Here is a 14,791-nt window from a genome sequence, read left to right as displayed (position 1 = left end):
ACTACTTACACAAGTACAGCGCCAACTACGCTGAGATGGCACGGCCACTGACGAACCTCTTAAAGAAGGAGGCGGAATGGTCGTGGAACGATGAAGCCCAGCAGGCTTTCGAGGCAATCAAAAGCAGCCTGCAGAGCGCTCCGATTTTGGCTTTGCCCGACGATGATCGTCCCTTCAGTGTGGTATGCGACGCATCCGACTTCGCCATAGGCTGTGCCCTTCTGCAGGTCGATGCCGATGGCAGAGAACGGGTAGTATCTTTCCAGTCGCGCCAACTCAAGGCGGCTGAAAAGAACTACCCTGTCCATGACAAGGAGCTTCTGGCGATGAAGTACGCGCTCGTAAAGTTTCGGGTACACCTGCTTGGCAGCGAACCCTTCGTGATCTACACAGATCATGCGTCTTTGCGGACAGCGACGTCGTCGCCCCACCTCTCTCAGCGTATGGCGAGGTGGCTCTCCTTCTTTGCGGAGTATAACTTCACGGTGGAGTACAAACCAGGGAAGCAGAACGTCCTCGCGGACGCGTTGTCCCGGCGCCCGGACTATGAGCTGGCGCACGTTGCGTATCTCGAGTCCCCACTCTATGAGCTGCTACGCGAGGCGTACGCAGAGGATGGCGATCTCGCCGATCTCGTAACTTCACTGAAGGTGCCTGAAAAGGCTGTGAAACTCACAGCTCGGCAGCGCTCACGGTTGCACCGCTACTCACTAGTGGACGGTCTCCTCTACTATCAGGTAGACGAAAGCGACGAGCCCCGTATCGTGGTTCCCAACGACGAGAACTTACGTCATCGAGTCCTCTACGAGGCACACGACACGCCGCTCAGCGGCCATCTTGGCCGAGAGAAGACGTATACGTCTGTGGCGCGCAACTTCTGGTGGCCACATATGTATAAGTGGGTGCGCACGTACGTGCAGACGTGTGAGACGTGTCAACGCGTGAAGCCCGCCCCATCGTCGTCGGCTCCATTGATGAGCTTGCCGGTGCCGGCTGACTGTTGGCGCTCGGTGAGCATGGATTTCATCTTTGAGCTTCCGGCGGACACGCGCGGCCACACTGGCATCTTGGTCTTCGTCTGCCGACTGAGCAAGATGGTGCGGCTTGTCGCGGTGAAGAAGAGCGTGACGGCGCCGCAAGCGGCACAGCTCTTCGTCGATAATGTCTTTCGACACCATGGCCTCCCGGAGGCGTTCGTGAGTGATCGAGATCCGCGCTTTGTGTCACACTTTTGGACACACTTGTTCCGTCTTCTCGGTACGAGATTGGACATGTCCACAGCGGACCATCCACAGACCGATGGTCAGACGGAGCGCGTGAACCGAGTGTTGGAAGACGTGCTGCGCAGCATCTGCACTGAAGACCCCACCAAGTGGAGCACGCTGCTACCCCAAGTGGAGTTTGCGCTGAATAATGCTGTGCATTCGTCGACGGGTTTCACCCCATTTTACGTAAATGGCTTGCGGCATCCGCGTACGCCGCTATCGTTGCCACCGGCTTCGAGTTTGGGTGGGGGAGAGGCTATCGCCGAAGATTCGCGTGGCCTTCAAGGCCTCCGTTCGTCCGTCAAACGGAACCTCCTCACGTTCATCGAGACAAGTGAAGCAGTACGACAGCGCGTCCGGGACGCTATGGCGGCTGCTCAAGACACGCAAAAGGAACACAGTGACAGGCAAGGGCGTAAGAACACGCACGTGTTTAAACTTGGGGACCAGGTCCTCTTAAACGCTAAGAATCTTCCTATCCAGGCAGTCACTGCGGTGGGCAGCACCAAGCTTCGGCCACGATTCGTGGGGCCGTTCACGGTCATTGGGGTCCACGGCAACGCGTACACGCTGGACCTGCCATCGGCCATGGCCACGCATCCAACGTTCTACGTGGGCTTGCTCAAGCCTTATCGCCCGGCTGAGGCAGACGACTCTGAGAGTCCGACGAGTTCGAATACTCCCGAAGGACGCTCGCCATCATCTGCATCAAGTCAGCTTGGGGTGGGGCTGGAACAGCCGGCGGAGCAGCGGCCCTCTGAGGGGTCTGATCCTCCAGTGCGCCCACGCGGGCATAGAGCTGTCGGATCCAGTGAAGATGATCCCGAAGGGCACCGCGGTCCTCCTGAAGGGCTCGTTCGCTCTCCGAGCAGCGGTGAGCGACCTGACGAAGCTCCTGCTCGAGGCCATCAACCCGCTGTTGCAGATCATGCGCTCCGCGCTCGAGACGACCTAAATCGTGAGGGACGTCCCGTCTTGACTCAACAGTCGACTCGACAAGATGCACGCGACCGCGTAGGGACACAAGATCCGTCCGTTGCATCTCCAGCAGCCTCTGGCAGCCCTCCACAGCAGTCAGGAGGCTCCCCCGGGCCGACGAGACGTCTTTCGCCGAGGTGTACGACGTCGACGAGTGACGCGAGGCGTCCTGGTCCGTCGACACGTCCGTGGCGTCCCCCGCCCCCACTGATTGGTAATGAGGGCGCTCTCTACTATCATGTCGAGAGGATACTGAAGCGCCGCGGGCGTATCGGTCACTACCAGTATCTGGTGAAGTGGCGCGGTTATCCAGAGGATCAAAACACGTGGGAGTCTGGAAGCCGCCTCTCGGAGGACTGCGCCGACCTCGTGGACGCTTATGAGCGTTCCCACGGAGCCGGTCGGCGTTAACCCGGCCAAGAACACTTCGAGGTTCTATCGGCTGGGACTGCCAGGACTTCTGGACCTTCTGAAGGACCTCCTCGAGGATGACCCCCGGGGTGGGCAGGTTGCGGTCGAAGCTGCGGGTGCGCCACTGGCCGTCGACGACCATCTTCGCCATCCCGGATGTGGGCGTCTCGGTCGCGTGCCCGTTGGGCCTGGTGTGTCCTCGGTGCGTGTTCACTCGGGCGCAAAATGCGGAATGAGGCAGGGCCTTCTTCGTCGCTGGATTCCCCCTGGGACAGGTGCTTCCCGTTTGGGTGTGGGAGGGTGTAATGGGGCCACGCTGGCCTACACCGTTGCCGAGCAAAAGAACTTGTGAAAGGGGGAGACCCATTGTTCTTCGGTGTGGTTCACACTGGTCACCTTAAGTACGAGTACGTACTTCACACGAATTGGTGTGTGGCACTCGGCAGCACGTTAAGTACGATGGTGTACATCACACTAGGTACGGAGTCGGACTTACCGTAGCGGATCAAATGGGGGCCACCCATTTGGAAGATCGTCAGTTTAGACAGGAGTTCAGTATGCAGATAGTTTACAGTAGTTAGAACCTTACAAGTGAGATTAATACAGACAGTTAAACTCTAACCTGGAAGTTCGCAAGTCGTTTGGTACTCGGTACCCGGAAACGACTGGAAGGCAAGCTTACAACAGAGACGCCAGGCGTCTGTTGTGGTTAGCGCGTTAACGCTTCCTCTAAGGCTAAGGTGCGTGTGACCCCCGTCACAACAAGTTTCCATTTAAATGCTCAGCGTAATCGATCTCCAGCCTCCATGTTTCTTCAACAATCAACCTTGATTGAATAATTAATTCAAGTGAACCAGAAGCTGAACACTTGGCTGTCTATCATGGAGGTTAAGGTACACAAAAAATAGCAACAAGCTCCGTCAGCAATGGTTTCAAGTGAAGATACAAGCAACAATGATCCTCAAGCCAAGCGTCGGCGTACCTCTGCTGCTACCAACCGGAAAAATGCTAGGTGTTTCTTATACACTCAAGAATCGCGGATGTGGTGCTCAACGGATGCAGCGATCAAGCACATGCGGTCGAGCGCCAAGTTGATCGTCACATTCTTGAAGCTTTTCATTCGAGATGGCTTCGAGCTCGACGAGAAGTCACCACGGAATCGAGACGAGGTCCTGAACGTTGGTTACAGCGCGGAGGCACAGTTTCTGTTGTATCTCCGCGAGCACAAGATCACAACTCGTTGGGCCCAAAACGTCTTGAATTTCATGCGCAAGCCGCACAAGTTTGGCCTGTAATGGGTCTGCTTAGACCCACTACTTAAGCTTACACGTGTGCGCACGTGTATGAGGAAGCGTAGGAGTATTTAACTTAAGTTCAGTATACTTGTATCCGCAAGTATACTTAAACTAAGACAAAGGGACCGAACGATAGCCTTGGTGCTAAATGAGAACTGTATTGATTGTAAATGGGGTTTCCTCCTAAAACCGATATTTCTAATGAGAGGTTCTGCCATTAGATGGCTGGCAGAACCCCTACCTATTGAATGACTCTCATTGGTAGAAAGATGTTACTTTCTACCAGTCATATGCTTTGGGCTATGAATGTGGACCAGGTCAACCTGAATGTATCCCTTAGTGCATGTTGCACTAAGGTAGGGGGTGAACCGAATGTGTAGCCCCGCTACATAGGATAATAACAAAAAGTGCAACATGAGGACGTATGCGTCCTGACCAGCGACTCTGCAGTGCTCCTGGCTTTCGAGTACTGGATGGTGGACCTACAAGCTGTAGAAATGATGTCCCAAATGACAACGACGACTCATCCGTTTATGTGGCTCCGTCCTCGGAGATGTTAGTGTACGCGTTGCAGAGGTGTACGTCTTCGTCGAGTGTCCACTGGCTGGGGGGGGGGGGGGGATATTCGCGGGTTTGCACTGAGTACGAAGTAGTAGTGAATAGGAGGCGTTACTTCACTATGGATATTCCGTAGTGTGCAATCAATTTCAACGTCTTACTTCATCACTATTTACTGCCCCTACCACTATCCCGGTGGGGCTCAGTGATTTGCACTTTGCGTAATTCTGTGTGTTTATCTTCTTGTTACGCTTCCAGTATCCTATGATATAGAATATTATCCCTTACTGGAGTTCATTCTCGTTTCAAAAATACCAAATTAGGGTGGGACAGCTTTTCTAAATACCCATAACCCAAATAACCCATTTTTAGTTTCTACTACCTGGCATCGATGGCGGCGCGAGCGAATGTACGAAGGCCTGCATCTCTGCTGTGTAGCCGTCGTACTCACGTCTGCTGTTCTTTGCGTAGTACCGTGCGTCCATTCAGTTCGCGAACGCGCACAGCGACGGCATCTGGAGCACGTTCTGGACGTCCAATGACAAGATTTTGACTGGATCCGTGGACGAAGTGGCCAAGTCCTGGTGCGTCTGATTGAGTTATAAGAGAGAAGGGGGGGGGGATAGCTGACTGATCTGCTACTGTAGGGATGTGACAGAGGACGCCGTGTCCATCTCACAGCAGTATCCGGGCCACGTGCTGGGCACGATCTCCATCGTGGGCAATAAGGCCGGCACGCACGCCGTCACGAGCTCCTTGGACTGCCAGATCCGCGTGCTCAATTTGTCGTCAGGTGCAGTGGAGAAAACCATCGATGCTGGTCCTGGCGAGCTCTGGCAGGTGGCCTACAGCCCCGACGAGACCAAGCTCGTGTCCGGCAGTCAGCAGGGCAAGATCAACTTCTTCGATATCGAGGCGGAGAAGCTCACGCAGGAAATCTCAACACAGGCCAAATTTGTGCTGAGCGTTGCTTACGTACGTCTTGGATTTCGGTCGTGTGGAAGGTTTCACGGAGGACTGAAGTGGTGTGTGGCTTTGATGTTGCAGTCTCCCGATGGAAAACACGTTGCGTGCGGTGGATTTGACGGGTTCGTCGGCGTGTACGACGTCGAGACGGGTTCGCTGGTCCACAAATACGAAGGTATGCAGTGGAAACGAGTGGTTTGATTTCATGGGCCTCATGCGTTGGTTGCGATGCGTACAGACCGCACGAAACCTGTGCGCTCGGTCGCGTACTCGCCGGATGGAAAGCTGTTTGCAGCCTCGGATGATATGCACGTCAACGTCTACGATGTGTAAGTGGATACTCTGCTGTGCTTCTTTTTAGGTTGACCGATTCGCGTGCTAATTGCTTTTTTCTGCTTGTAGCGCGCACGATAATGCCGTCGCCACTCTTTCCGGTCACGTCTCGTGGGTGCTGAGTGTCGCGTGTTCCCCTGATGGCACACAGTTTGCTACCGGGTGCGTTGTTGATTGTTTCCTGTGGTTCCTTGTGGCTTGCTTATTTTATTTCGACGTGTATGGCAGTGGTGCGGACCGCCGTGTGAAGATTTGGGATATTGGTACTCGCCGATGCTTGACCACCTTCGATACGCACACAGACCAGGTACGCTGAATGCCATTTTTGTCATTGATTCTTTGAAAAAATCGGCTTACGCGGTAATTTTGCTTGATAGGTGTGGAGCGTTGCGTACAACTCGACAGGATCTCGCCTAGTGTCCGGTGGCGACGACGCCCTGCTGCAAGTGTACGAGACTGCTACATCCGCTTAAGCCTCTCTTAGATAGCTGAATCAGAACCCCCGGGAAAGCGTGAACCTTCAAATTCGTTTGGGAGATGATGATTCAGGCTCAATATTTTCAGAACATTTACTAGAGGCAACATCGATGGACTCGGGCTCTTGGGAGAGCCATGACTGGTTAAGAATTTCTTCGAGCGTGATTCTTTTGGTTGCGTCCTTATCAAGCATTCGGGCTGCCAGATATTTCAGTTGTGGTGAAACGTGCTGCCATAGTGTCTTTTCAAAGGCCACGTTGCCCTCCATATTTCGGGCTAGAAGTTGGTAAGTGTCTGCTCCAGAAAACGGGATCCTTCCTGACACCATGTGATATAGCACAATACCAGCTCCGTAGACGTCAGCTTCAGGGCCACAGTATCCATCAAAGCGTTCGGGAGCCATGCACCCGTAAGTACCAGCTCCCGCCATCTTCTCTGACTTCTCAGCGCTCGCGTCGCAGTTGTTGTCGACGCAGACTCCACTGCCAAAATCCACAAGCTTCAAGTTGCCCAGGCTACCGCTTGGGGCGCCGTCAAAAAGGATGTTACTAGCTTTGATATCCAAGTGCAGTACATGGTTCTCATGCAGCAGCGACAGCGCGCGGCACAAATCAAGCAACACGTTGCACGCCGTGGCTTCAGATAACGGTCCGTACACTTTAATTCGATCCGCCAGTGAGCCGCCTGGATAATGCTTCATGACGATGGTCACATTCTTGGCCTTGGTGTCTTCAAACATGTAGAAATACTGTGCGATGTACTGTGCCAGTTCGAGATTTTCTTGGCTTAGCTCCATGACCCGCGCAGTTAAACTGAGTTCACCGTGGCAGCGAGACCGGTGGATACGCTTGAGCACAAACTTCTTCTTTGGGTCACCACGGTCGTGACACACGTATACCACCGAGTTGGGTCCTTTTGCAATGCTCTCGTGGGCCGACAAGCGTCGCAGCAAAACTGCAAGCGCCACCCACTGAGTCAGCGTTTCGATAACGAGTTGTCGCTGCTCAGTGGACTCAAACTCCAAAGACAGCGTGTCGTCCCTGCGCACCCTCGAGCTCACGAGCACCAGCCGTTTCTCTCCCACGACCTGCATCCTGGTGTCCTCTCCGAGCAGCAGCATCCTAACAGGTGCACAGCCCTCGAGACGTCGAGCATCTTGGCGGTATACGCTCAGAATCGGGGACTTGGAGCCCCGAAGCACCACCCACCGACGTCTCGACACCCAGCGAGGCACAAACCGCGCACATTTGACGCGAGCAGCCACGACGAACTCACTGGGCAGTAGCTCCATAGAGTTGGAGTTGTTCGTCGTGTTTTTCTCTCTTCGAGGCAGATTCCACACTGAAGGATTGCCCCACGCCCGATGGTTTAACACCTACATGTAGATACGGAGTTCGTACTGCGTCGGCCCTGAGATGGCTTCAACGTGCTCTAAAAACATTCTCGTCCAATGAAATGCCCGCACCAAGAAATCATAATACCATCCCCGCCCAATCACAGCGCAGTTTACACTAGCACCAGCTCGAATAATTCCGACTCGACGCGCTAAGAAGCGCTCACTGAGAGCTTGCTCTTCTCCTTGTTGAAGTGGTGCGGCAGAGACCTAGATAGCCATTCATCACTTGTTGCCAGTTCCGCTTTCTCGGTCCGTTACGTCCCAAATCTTTTTCGAGCTGACCCAGATGACGACGCGGGCGCCGCTTTCCATGACTCCACCGCCTCGTCGCGCGTCTTGTGGCGGTCAGCAGACCGGGGAGGCACGCGGAGGCTGGTTCTACCACACAGTGTCGGCCGCCACGCCCACGGAGAAGCGCAAGGCCAAGCTGTTTCACCAGGAAGCGGGTGAGCACGAGACACAAGAGACTGAGCAGCAGTTTGTGTGGAGCGTGGGCTCCAGCAGGAGCCGGGACAGCTCTGGGACTGTGCAGTTCGAGCGCACAAGAGAGATCGCAGGCAACCTGCAGGACAGCATCTTGGCCAGGATATCGACGCTTCGAGCGCTCTGTGACGAAGGCTTCATCTCGGACGAGGAGTATGAACGGTGTGTAGAGAGTGTCGATTGTTGGTGGGAGGATCGAGACATTGACGGTCTCGTTGTTGGTGTGCAGACGCAAATGTGCCATCGTGGACGAACTCACGTTCTCGTCGCTGGTGCCGGCATCGAGCACGCAGAACACGGTCACGCAGAGGAGGAGGATGTCGTTCCGACGCTCGGAAGGTGGGAGTCTGGTGGAGAAATGCTGAGGTCGATGAGAGACTAACGGTTGAGCCTGTAGGATTGCCATTGATAGTGCCGCATGCGCCGAACTTCCGGGAAATGAGTCCTGAGCTCGCTATCAAGCATGTTTTCAACTACGCCACGCGTCAGTGGAGCAGCAAGCAGGTGTGCATTAATCTGGACGAGACGCCGTTCAGTAAAGGGAGTCTGCGGATAGTGTACCACCTGCAGGACCTGAGCATTGACAATTCTGCTAGCTTGTCTAGTGGTGGCTGCTACACGGGGAGTTATGTGGCGAAGTTGGCCATTGACCCGGACGAGGATCCGCAGACGTATTTCCGAGATATCGAGCTCCAGGCCCACTGCGCTCATTACGCACAAGTGTACAACTCATACACGCCTCCCAAACGCGTCGAGTTCATCCCAGCATGGGTGTTAGAGTTGCCCGAGCGAAATGGAGCACTGTGCGCCGTGGAGGCCTATATCCCAGGCGAGTACCGCAAGCACAACAACAACTTCGGGTCGGTAAGCGACGATGAGCGTAACACGCCGCAGGCCTTTTCTCACTTCACGTACGAGGCCTCGAATCACGAGTTGCTGGCTGTGGACATTCAAGGTGTGGGCGACCTGTACACAGATCCTCAGATTCACACTCTTAACGGCCACGACTTTGGTAAGGGCAACCTCGGCGTTTTGGGCTTCCAGAAGTTCCTCTCGTCGCATCGGTGCAACTCCATTTGCCGCTATCTCAAGCTTCCAGCGGTGAACCCGAAATCCCGCCATGCGGACTCCGGCACTTTACCCGTTCAAGAGTTAATGAACCGTGACCGTGTACGTCCTACGCATTTTGACTCGCGACATTATTATGAGAATGCGCCGATGTTGCAGAAGTACGTGACTCAGTGTCGCGAGGTGAGCAACAGATTGTCGTCTGCTTCGTCGACCAGCAGCTCCAAGAGGTTTCGTAAGCGCCGCAATCGCCAACGTTCTGGCTTCGCCAGCTTCTGCAACGCGTTGTTTTGCGGCGGATGCTGACTAACCACTTGCTTGACAAGGTATCTACACGCTACACTTCTTTATAGCATTTGATTCAAAGTTCTCGTCAAGCTAAAGTATAAGGCGAATGAATCCAAACTACCTCACCTCTAGAAAATCAACACTGCTAACACCTACCCAGTCAATCTCTCCTTCTCTACGCCGCTTTCTCACCGTACACAGCCTGGGTCACCAGATCGAGAAGCGTGTCACCAAAGGTTTCCAGGGAGAAGATCTTCTGAGCACGTAGTCTGCCACAGGCACCCATCTCAACAACTCGGACGCTATGTTTGGGTCCACAGAGTTCGGCCATGGCCTCAGCAAACGCTGCGGGTTTCTGCTGGCACAAGAAACCCGTTTCGCCGTCAGCAACGGACTCGAGAGGGCCGCCGGAGCTCACCGCAATTACAGGAGTGCCGCATGCCATAGCCTCGACGGGGACAATGCCAAAGTGCTCGCGGTCGGGCGTGTACAGGATAGCATGAGCCTTGCGCAGCAGCTCGAGCTTCATGGAGTTTGAGACGGACGTACGGAACTCCACGTGCTCCCCGAGGCCATGCTTAGCCACCACGTCTTGGAGCTCCATCAGATGCTCGTGGTTTTCAACATTAAGCGGGTCGTACCCCCCAGCCACAACAAGCTTCACGCACTGGAACTCATCGCTGGGGAGGCGGCTGCGCAGCTCCACAAGTGCTTCAATTGCCAGAGCCACATTCTTCTTCCTCTCAAAGCGGTTCAACGACACAAACAGACCCGAATCGCGTTCCACGTCCGCCTCTGCAGTATCCTTGTATGCCTTAACATCTACCGGCGGGTAAAGCACCCCCAGCGTCTTGTTGCGTAGTCGCGGGAATGCCTCTTGGAAAACTCCACGGGAAAACTTGCTGTTGGCCACAATGATGTCCGACGAGGCGGTGGTGATCTCCTCCAAGAAGTCCAGTGGCACGCGGTACATCCGCTTCCAGGGTGAGTCGGAGCGGATGCACAGCAGCTTGTCTGGGAAGTGGCCGTAGAACAGCACGGGCTTGCCCAACGCGCGCAGGAAGGGGATGGAGATCGACACTTGGTCCACCACAAACACGTCCAGGTCGTTGATATAGTAGATGGCCACGCACAATGTCACAAACAGCACGCGCACTACTGCGCAGAAAGCGTAGAGCTTGCCCAGCACCGTACGCGGGAGCCAATCGCCGTGCACCACCACATGCGTGGCCAACGGTCCGTCGCCGCGCGTCTCTTCAAAGCAGTGGCTCACATCGTGGTGGGCCGTGAACACGGTGACATGAGCGCCACGCTGCTGCAGCGCCACCGCCGCATTCACCACGAGATTCTCTGCGCCACCAATGCCGAAATCCGGATGCAGGAAGCCCACGCGAAGTTTCTTGGAATCTCCAGAGGAGCGGGAAGCGCGAGGAACGGAGCAGTTGAGACCGCGCACGAACGCCCAGCACACGAACACAAACATGAGGACCCACGGGGCAGCGACAGCGGCCAGCGCTGGCGGAGGAGGAAGCGCCATGAGCTGCTGACGCGTCTTGGAGGAGTATCCGCTAACTTTCAAATATAATACTGTGAAGCCGTATCAAATTATGCAAGGAAAAAGTAGACATGGCTACATTGCTTTTCTGAGGGAACGAAGTCAGTAACATTGGAAAGCAGGCACGGGAGGGATCACGGTGGGGTCCCAGCGGCAGAAGTAGCATTTCCACAGTCTGCGGCACAGAGGAATAGATAAAGTTAGTGTATATGCATGAATGTGACTGAAGCTGGGAAGGTTACGCACTTGATGTTCTTGGAGAGCGTGCTCGGCGACAGAACGGTGGCCTGCTCGCTAGGCGCATACATGTGGTTCGTGAAGCGCTCACTCTGGCTGTTGATCTCGCTCCAGATCGACAAGACTCGGTGCTTGGCGAAGAAGTCCTTCCTGTAAAGCATAAACGTCTTCAGTGAGGTGCGAGACGAGAGATGGGGACGTTGCCAGGACTCACCGTTGCCGCTCGCAGTCGAACATGAAAGTGCCGAACTTGCAGGAGTACACGTGGTCGGCAAGAGTGAGTAGTAGACGCTCGTTGAACTCGCATTCGGTTGGATATTGACGAATGAATTGCCAGACGCAGTCCAGCCAAAGCAAGAACACGGGCGACCGTTGCTCGTTCGACACATCGCTGCGAGCGTGTCCCGACCTCAACGCGAACTGGTGTCCGAAAGAGCACCACTCCTTCTCAACAAGCACCTCGAAGCCGCGGAGTGTGCGGTAGTACGGATCCAGCATCAACTCGGACAATGCCACCATTTGGGCCGTACGATCCCAACCATCACTGCAGTGCGTCAGCACCGATGTGCCGTTGTGAACCGTGTGCGCCAACTCCACCGACGCCTTCAGAACCAGTCGAACGTGACGAAGCCAACCTGAACTGTCGATCCGCCCGTAGAAACTGCTGGACGTGTCCTCGCTTGAGCTCTTCTTGGGCTCAAAGGTTGCTACTAATGCAAGCTGCGACTGCCGCACTGAGTGAATATTGTCGATGTTCATGAACGTGAGTTTAGCGCCACGGTAGTTGCTGGAGATCTCTGTGCCCTTTCCCATCGCCTTGTTGCCCACTGCGGCAAGTTGGCTGCGTGCATCCATGATCACATAGCGTCCAAACGCTTTTTTGTTGCTCGAACAGCAAAGCAAACGAACAAGCAGCTCGTCTTCCCCACTGCGCGCAGATTTCAACCCCACAAGCGGTTGACTGGATCGAACAATCGTCGCTCCATTGCTGCGGTTGATCCAACTTACGACTGGAATCCGCTGGTGCGACCGAAACGCGGCTGCAGCCTTCAGACGAACGTCCGAGATGTCAGCAGGTACAACAAGGTGCCGTGGGTACGTATCGCAGAGTGTATACTGGGGAGACTGGTCGATGCAGCGCAGGTGGTCTGGAAAGGAAAGCAAGCCGATACGCGCGTATTCCTGGCGAATGTCGAACTGCACTTCTTCCGACGGAGCCACAGTAGGAGAGTACGCGAAGCAAAAAGAATCTAGCAAACTTTTTGGGAACGCTAGGAAACTCAAGCACTTCACGAGCTTGCTGTACTCGCCGTGGTCAGCAAAAGACAAACGAGCCACTTGAGTGTCCTTGCAGCGAATTACGACCTTGTACGAGTCGTCTGGGGTAAAACCAAGAGCGACTTGAGCATTATCCATTGACAAACCAGATGCGCCAGTCGAAGAAACCGCGCGAGGATCGATGCGATCAATTGAGGCGATGGATAGCACGGGGATCTGCCAATCAATTTCACCACGGCCGAGCAGTCGCGTGAAAAAGCAGCGGTAATTAGTGATGAACAACTTTCCGCTGATGTAATGAGATAGGCACGATCCATCATGAGACAGCACTAGTCGCTGCATATTAGTCTCGACGTTGGCGTAGCATAACTCACCAGGTAAGAACACTGGTTGCACTAGCTCAGACAGTGCAGTATCCGAGTGGACCGGTGAGCTTGCAGAAGCAGAATTTTCGATGGTTTCGGAGTCCTCTGAGGCAGTAGCATCGACGTCGGCAAAGGCATCACCACAGTGAGAAACCCCAATGTATATCGGACGGCTGATGAGCTGAAGGCGGCGCTTCACTTCTTCTGTTGTCACTCCAACAATTGGTACGCCATTAATCGATTGGAGAAGATCACCGAGGCGAATTTTGCCACTAGCCTCAGCTTGGCCCATCCCATTCTTCGTGGTTGGGTCTCTCGTAAAAGCTTTCACCGCTAGGCGATCAATATATGGGGCGCCAGCTGCAGTTAAGATGATACCAAGAGAGCCTTTTTGAAACTGGACGACTTCCACCACGTCAGCGTTCACATCAGAACCCACCGCTTGCTTTCCGTTTGAGCCATCACCGCTCTGCCCAGATTCCTCCACCATGGGATTTTGTAAAATCCTGGCAAACTTCGTGAGTTCCAATGCACGATTTGACGGTTCCAAAGCAGCAGTACCGGTCTCTTCCTCTTGGTACGCTCGCATGAGAAGGCGCAAACACCCAGTATTATCTGACAGACGCAATTGGGACGACATTTGCAGCAACCGTGCAATGCAAATAAAACGCAGCAGCGGGAACCCGATCCAAGCCGCCTCATCACTATTAATGACCAGCTTGGGCAGCTGCAGCAAGTCATTATCTGACTTGTCCGTCATATTGATTGCTGGGAACTCAATCGAGGGGCGTGCGTTATCCAAAATCATAGCATCCCAAATACACACGAGCTCCTTCAATGCGTATTCACGCGCAAACAGCAAGCGGATCCACCTCAAACAGTACGTCTCCGGCACAATATCCAGGTTTTTTAAGTGGTAGTACAGCTGCGGATCCTTCTGCTGCAACAGCTCATACTGGATATGATGGCACAGTCGATGCAGCGCTGGCTGCTTCTGCCTGCCACCAGTTCCAACCGTCACATTATCCACAAAAAGCTGTCCTCCATTGCCATTTTCATTTTCCTTCAGACTAAAACTCGCGAACAGTCGATTTCCATTCTCCTGGTCCCCTCTCACGCTTGCATCATGTCTCGTTGTCTTGACGATCTCGTAGAAGGGTTTCAGGAACAGCATCACGGCCTCAAACACGAGAAAAGTGTCTGCTTCCGCCTGTTCCGGTAGCGTTTTAGGCTCGTCACTCTGCTCTGTAGGCTCCAGGAAGGCGTAGAGCACTACCGCCACCACGTCGTGCATGCCTTGGCGGTAGGCCACATCCGGATGCAGTCGACACCACACGAACAGCACGTGGCGAAGCGTGCTCATGTACAGCTCGTTCTGGAAGAAGCTCTCGTTGCCAGCGGGGTACAGACGGTCCAGGTCCGTGTTGATCTCCTCCAGCAAGGTCTCGTCCGTGAAGTATTGGCTCCAGCTGCCGTCCGACGCGTGATTGGACGCCGTGAGCGGGTCCGTGATGCCCTCGGCGTCGATCTGGAACACCAGGTGCTGCTTCAGGCGCTCATAGCGCTCTCTCTGCGCGGCTAGGACGGCGTTCTGCAGCCCGAACGCTGCCGCCCAGCGCACACCTCGGCTCGCCTCCTTGGCCTCCATCTTCTTGACGTGGATCTGATCTGGATATCCACCAATGAGGACCGAGTTCAATGTCGCTTTCCATTTCAACCAATGAAGCGAATGTATGGATTTTGACCAATAAAAGAGCGTGTCACTTCAACTGTAGTGCCTCAGTTTCAGTAATCGTGCACTGGCAGCATAGTTACTACAGTGTGTATGATCAGGTACC

At 54.5% G+C, this 14,791-nt stretch overlaps 4 protein-coding genes across 4 annotated transcripts; 2 read left to right on the top strand and 2 right to left on the bottom strand.

Moving 5' to 3' along the window:
* Window positions 1–4,898: 4,898 nt before the first annotated feature.
* Window positions 4,899–6,279, top strand: KRP23_8799 (WD repeat-containing protein 61; the record flags this gene model as incomplete). The annotated part of the gene is made up of 8 exons (XM_067894287.1): window positions 4,899–4,916; window positions 4,979–5,091; window positions 5,155–5,482; window positions 5,555–5,648; window positions 5,712–5,802; window positions 5,876–5,968; window positions 6,035–6,113; window positions 6,184–6,279. 8 exons carry the CDS (start codon window positions 4,899–4,901, stop codon window positions 6,277–6,279), a joined length of 912 nt encoding a protein of 303 aa, XP_067743736.1.
* A 47-nt stretch (window positions 6,280–6,326) lies between these two features.
* On the bottom strand, window positions 6,327–7,574 carry KRP23_8798 (Calcium-dependent protein kinase 22; the record flags this gene model as incomplete). The annotated part of the gene is made up of 1 exon (XM_067894286.1): window positions 6,327–7,574. The coding sequence occupies one exon, from the start codon at window positions 7,572–7,574 to the stop codon at window positions 6,327–6,329; it is 1,248 nt and encodes a 415-aa protein (XP_067743735.1).
* A 391-nt stretch (window positions 7,575–7,965) lies between these two features.
* Window positions 7,966–9,536, top strand: KRP23_8797 (Myosin heavy chain kinase B; the record flags this gene model as incomplete). The annotated part of the gene is made up of 3 exons (XM_067894285.1): window positions 7,966–8,324; window positions 8,392–8,501; window positions 8,560–9,536. The coding sequence occupies 3 exons, from the start codon at window positions 7,966–7,968 to the stop codon at window positions 9,534–9,536; spliced, it is 1,446 nt and encodes a 481-aa protein (XP_067743734.1).
* Window positions 9,537–9,693: 157 nt separating this feature from the next.
* KRP23_8796 (Myotubularin-related protein 2) lies at window positions 9,694–14,601 on the bottom strand (the record flags this gene model as incomplete). The annotated part of the gene is made up of 4 exons (XM_067894284.1): window positions 9,694–11,090; window positions 11,184–11,248; window positions 11,320–11,460; window positions 11,525–14,601. The coding sequence occupies 4 exons, from the start codon at window positions 14,599–14,601 to the stop codon at window positions 9,694–9,696; spliced, it is 4,680 nt and encodes a 1,559-aa protein (XP_067743733.1).
* Window positions 14,602–14,791: the final 190 nt, after the last annotated feature.

Source organism: Phytophthora ramorum (genome assembly GCF_020800215.1).
Source record: "Phytophthora ramorum isolate Pr-102 chromosome Unknown Phyram_PR-102_s0007, whole genome shotgun sequence".
NCBI lineage: Eukaryota > Oomycota > Peronosporomycetes > Peronosporales > Peronosporaceae > Phytophthora > Phytophthora ramorum.
Note: the sequence above shows the minus strand (reverse complement) of the source record. Positions and strands in the feature narration are given on the sequence as shown.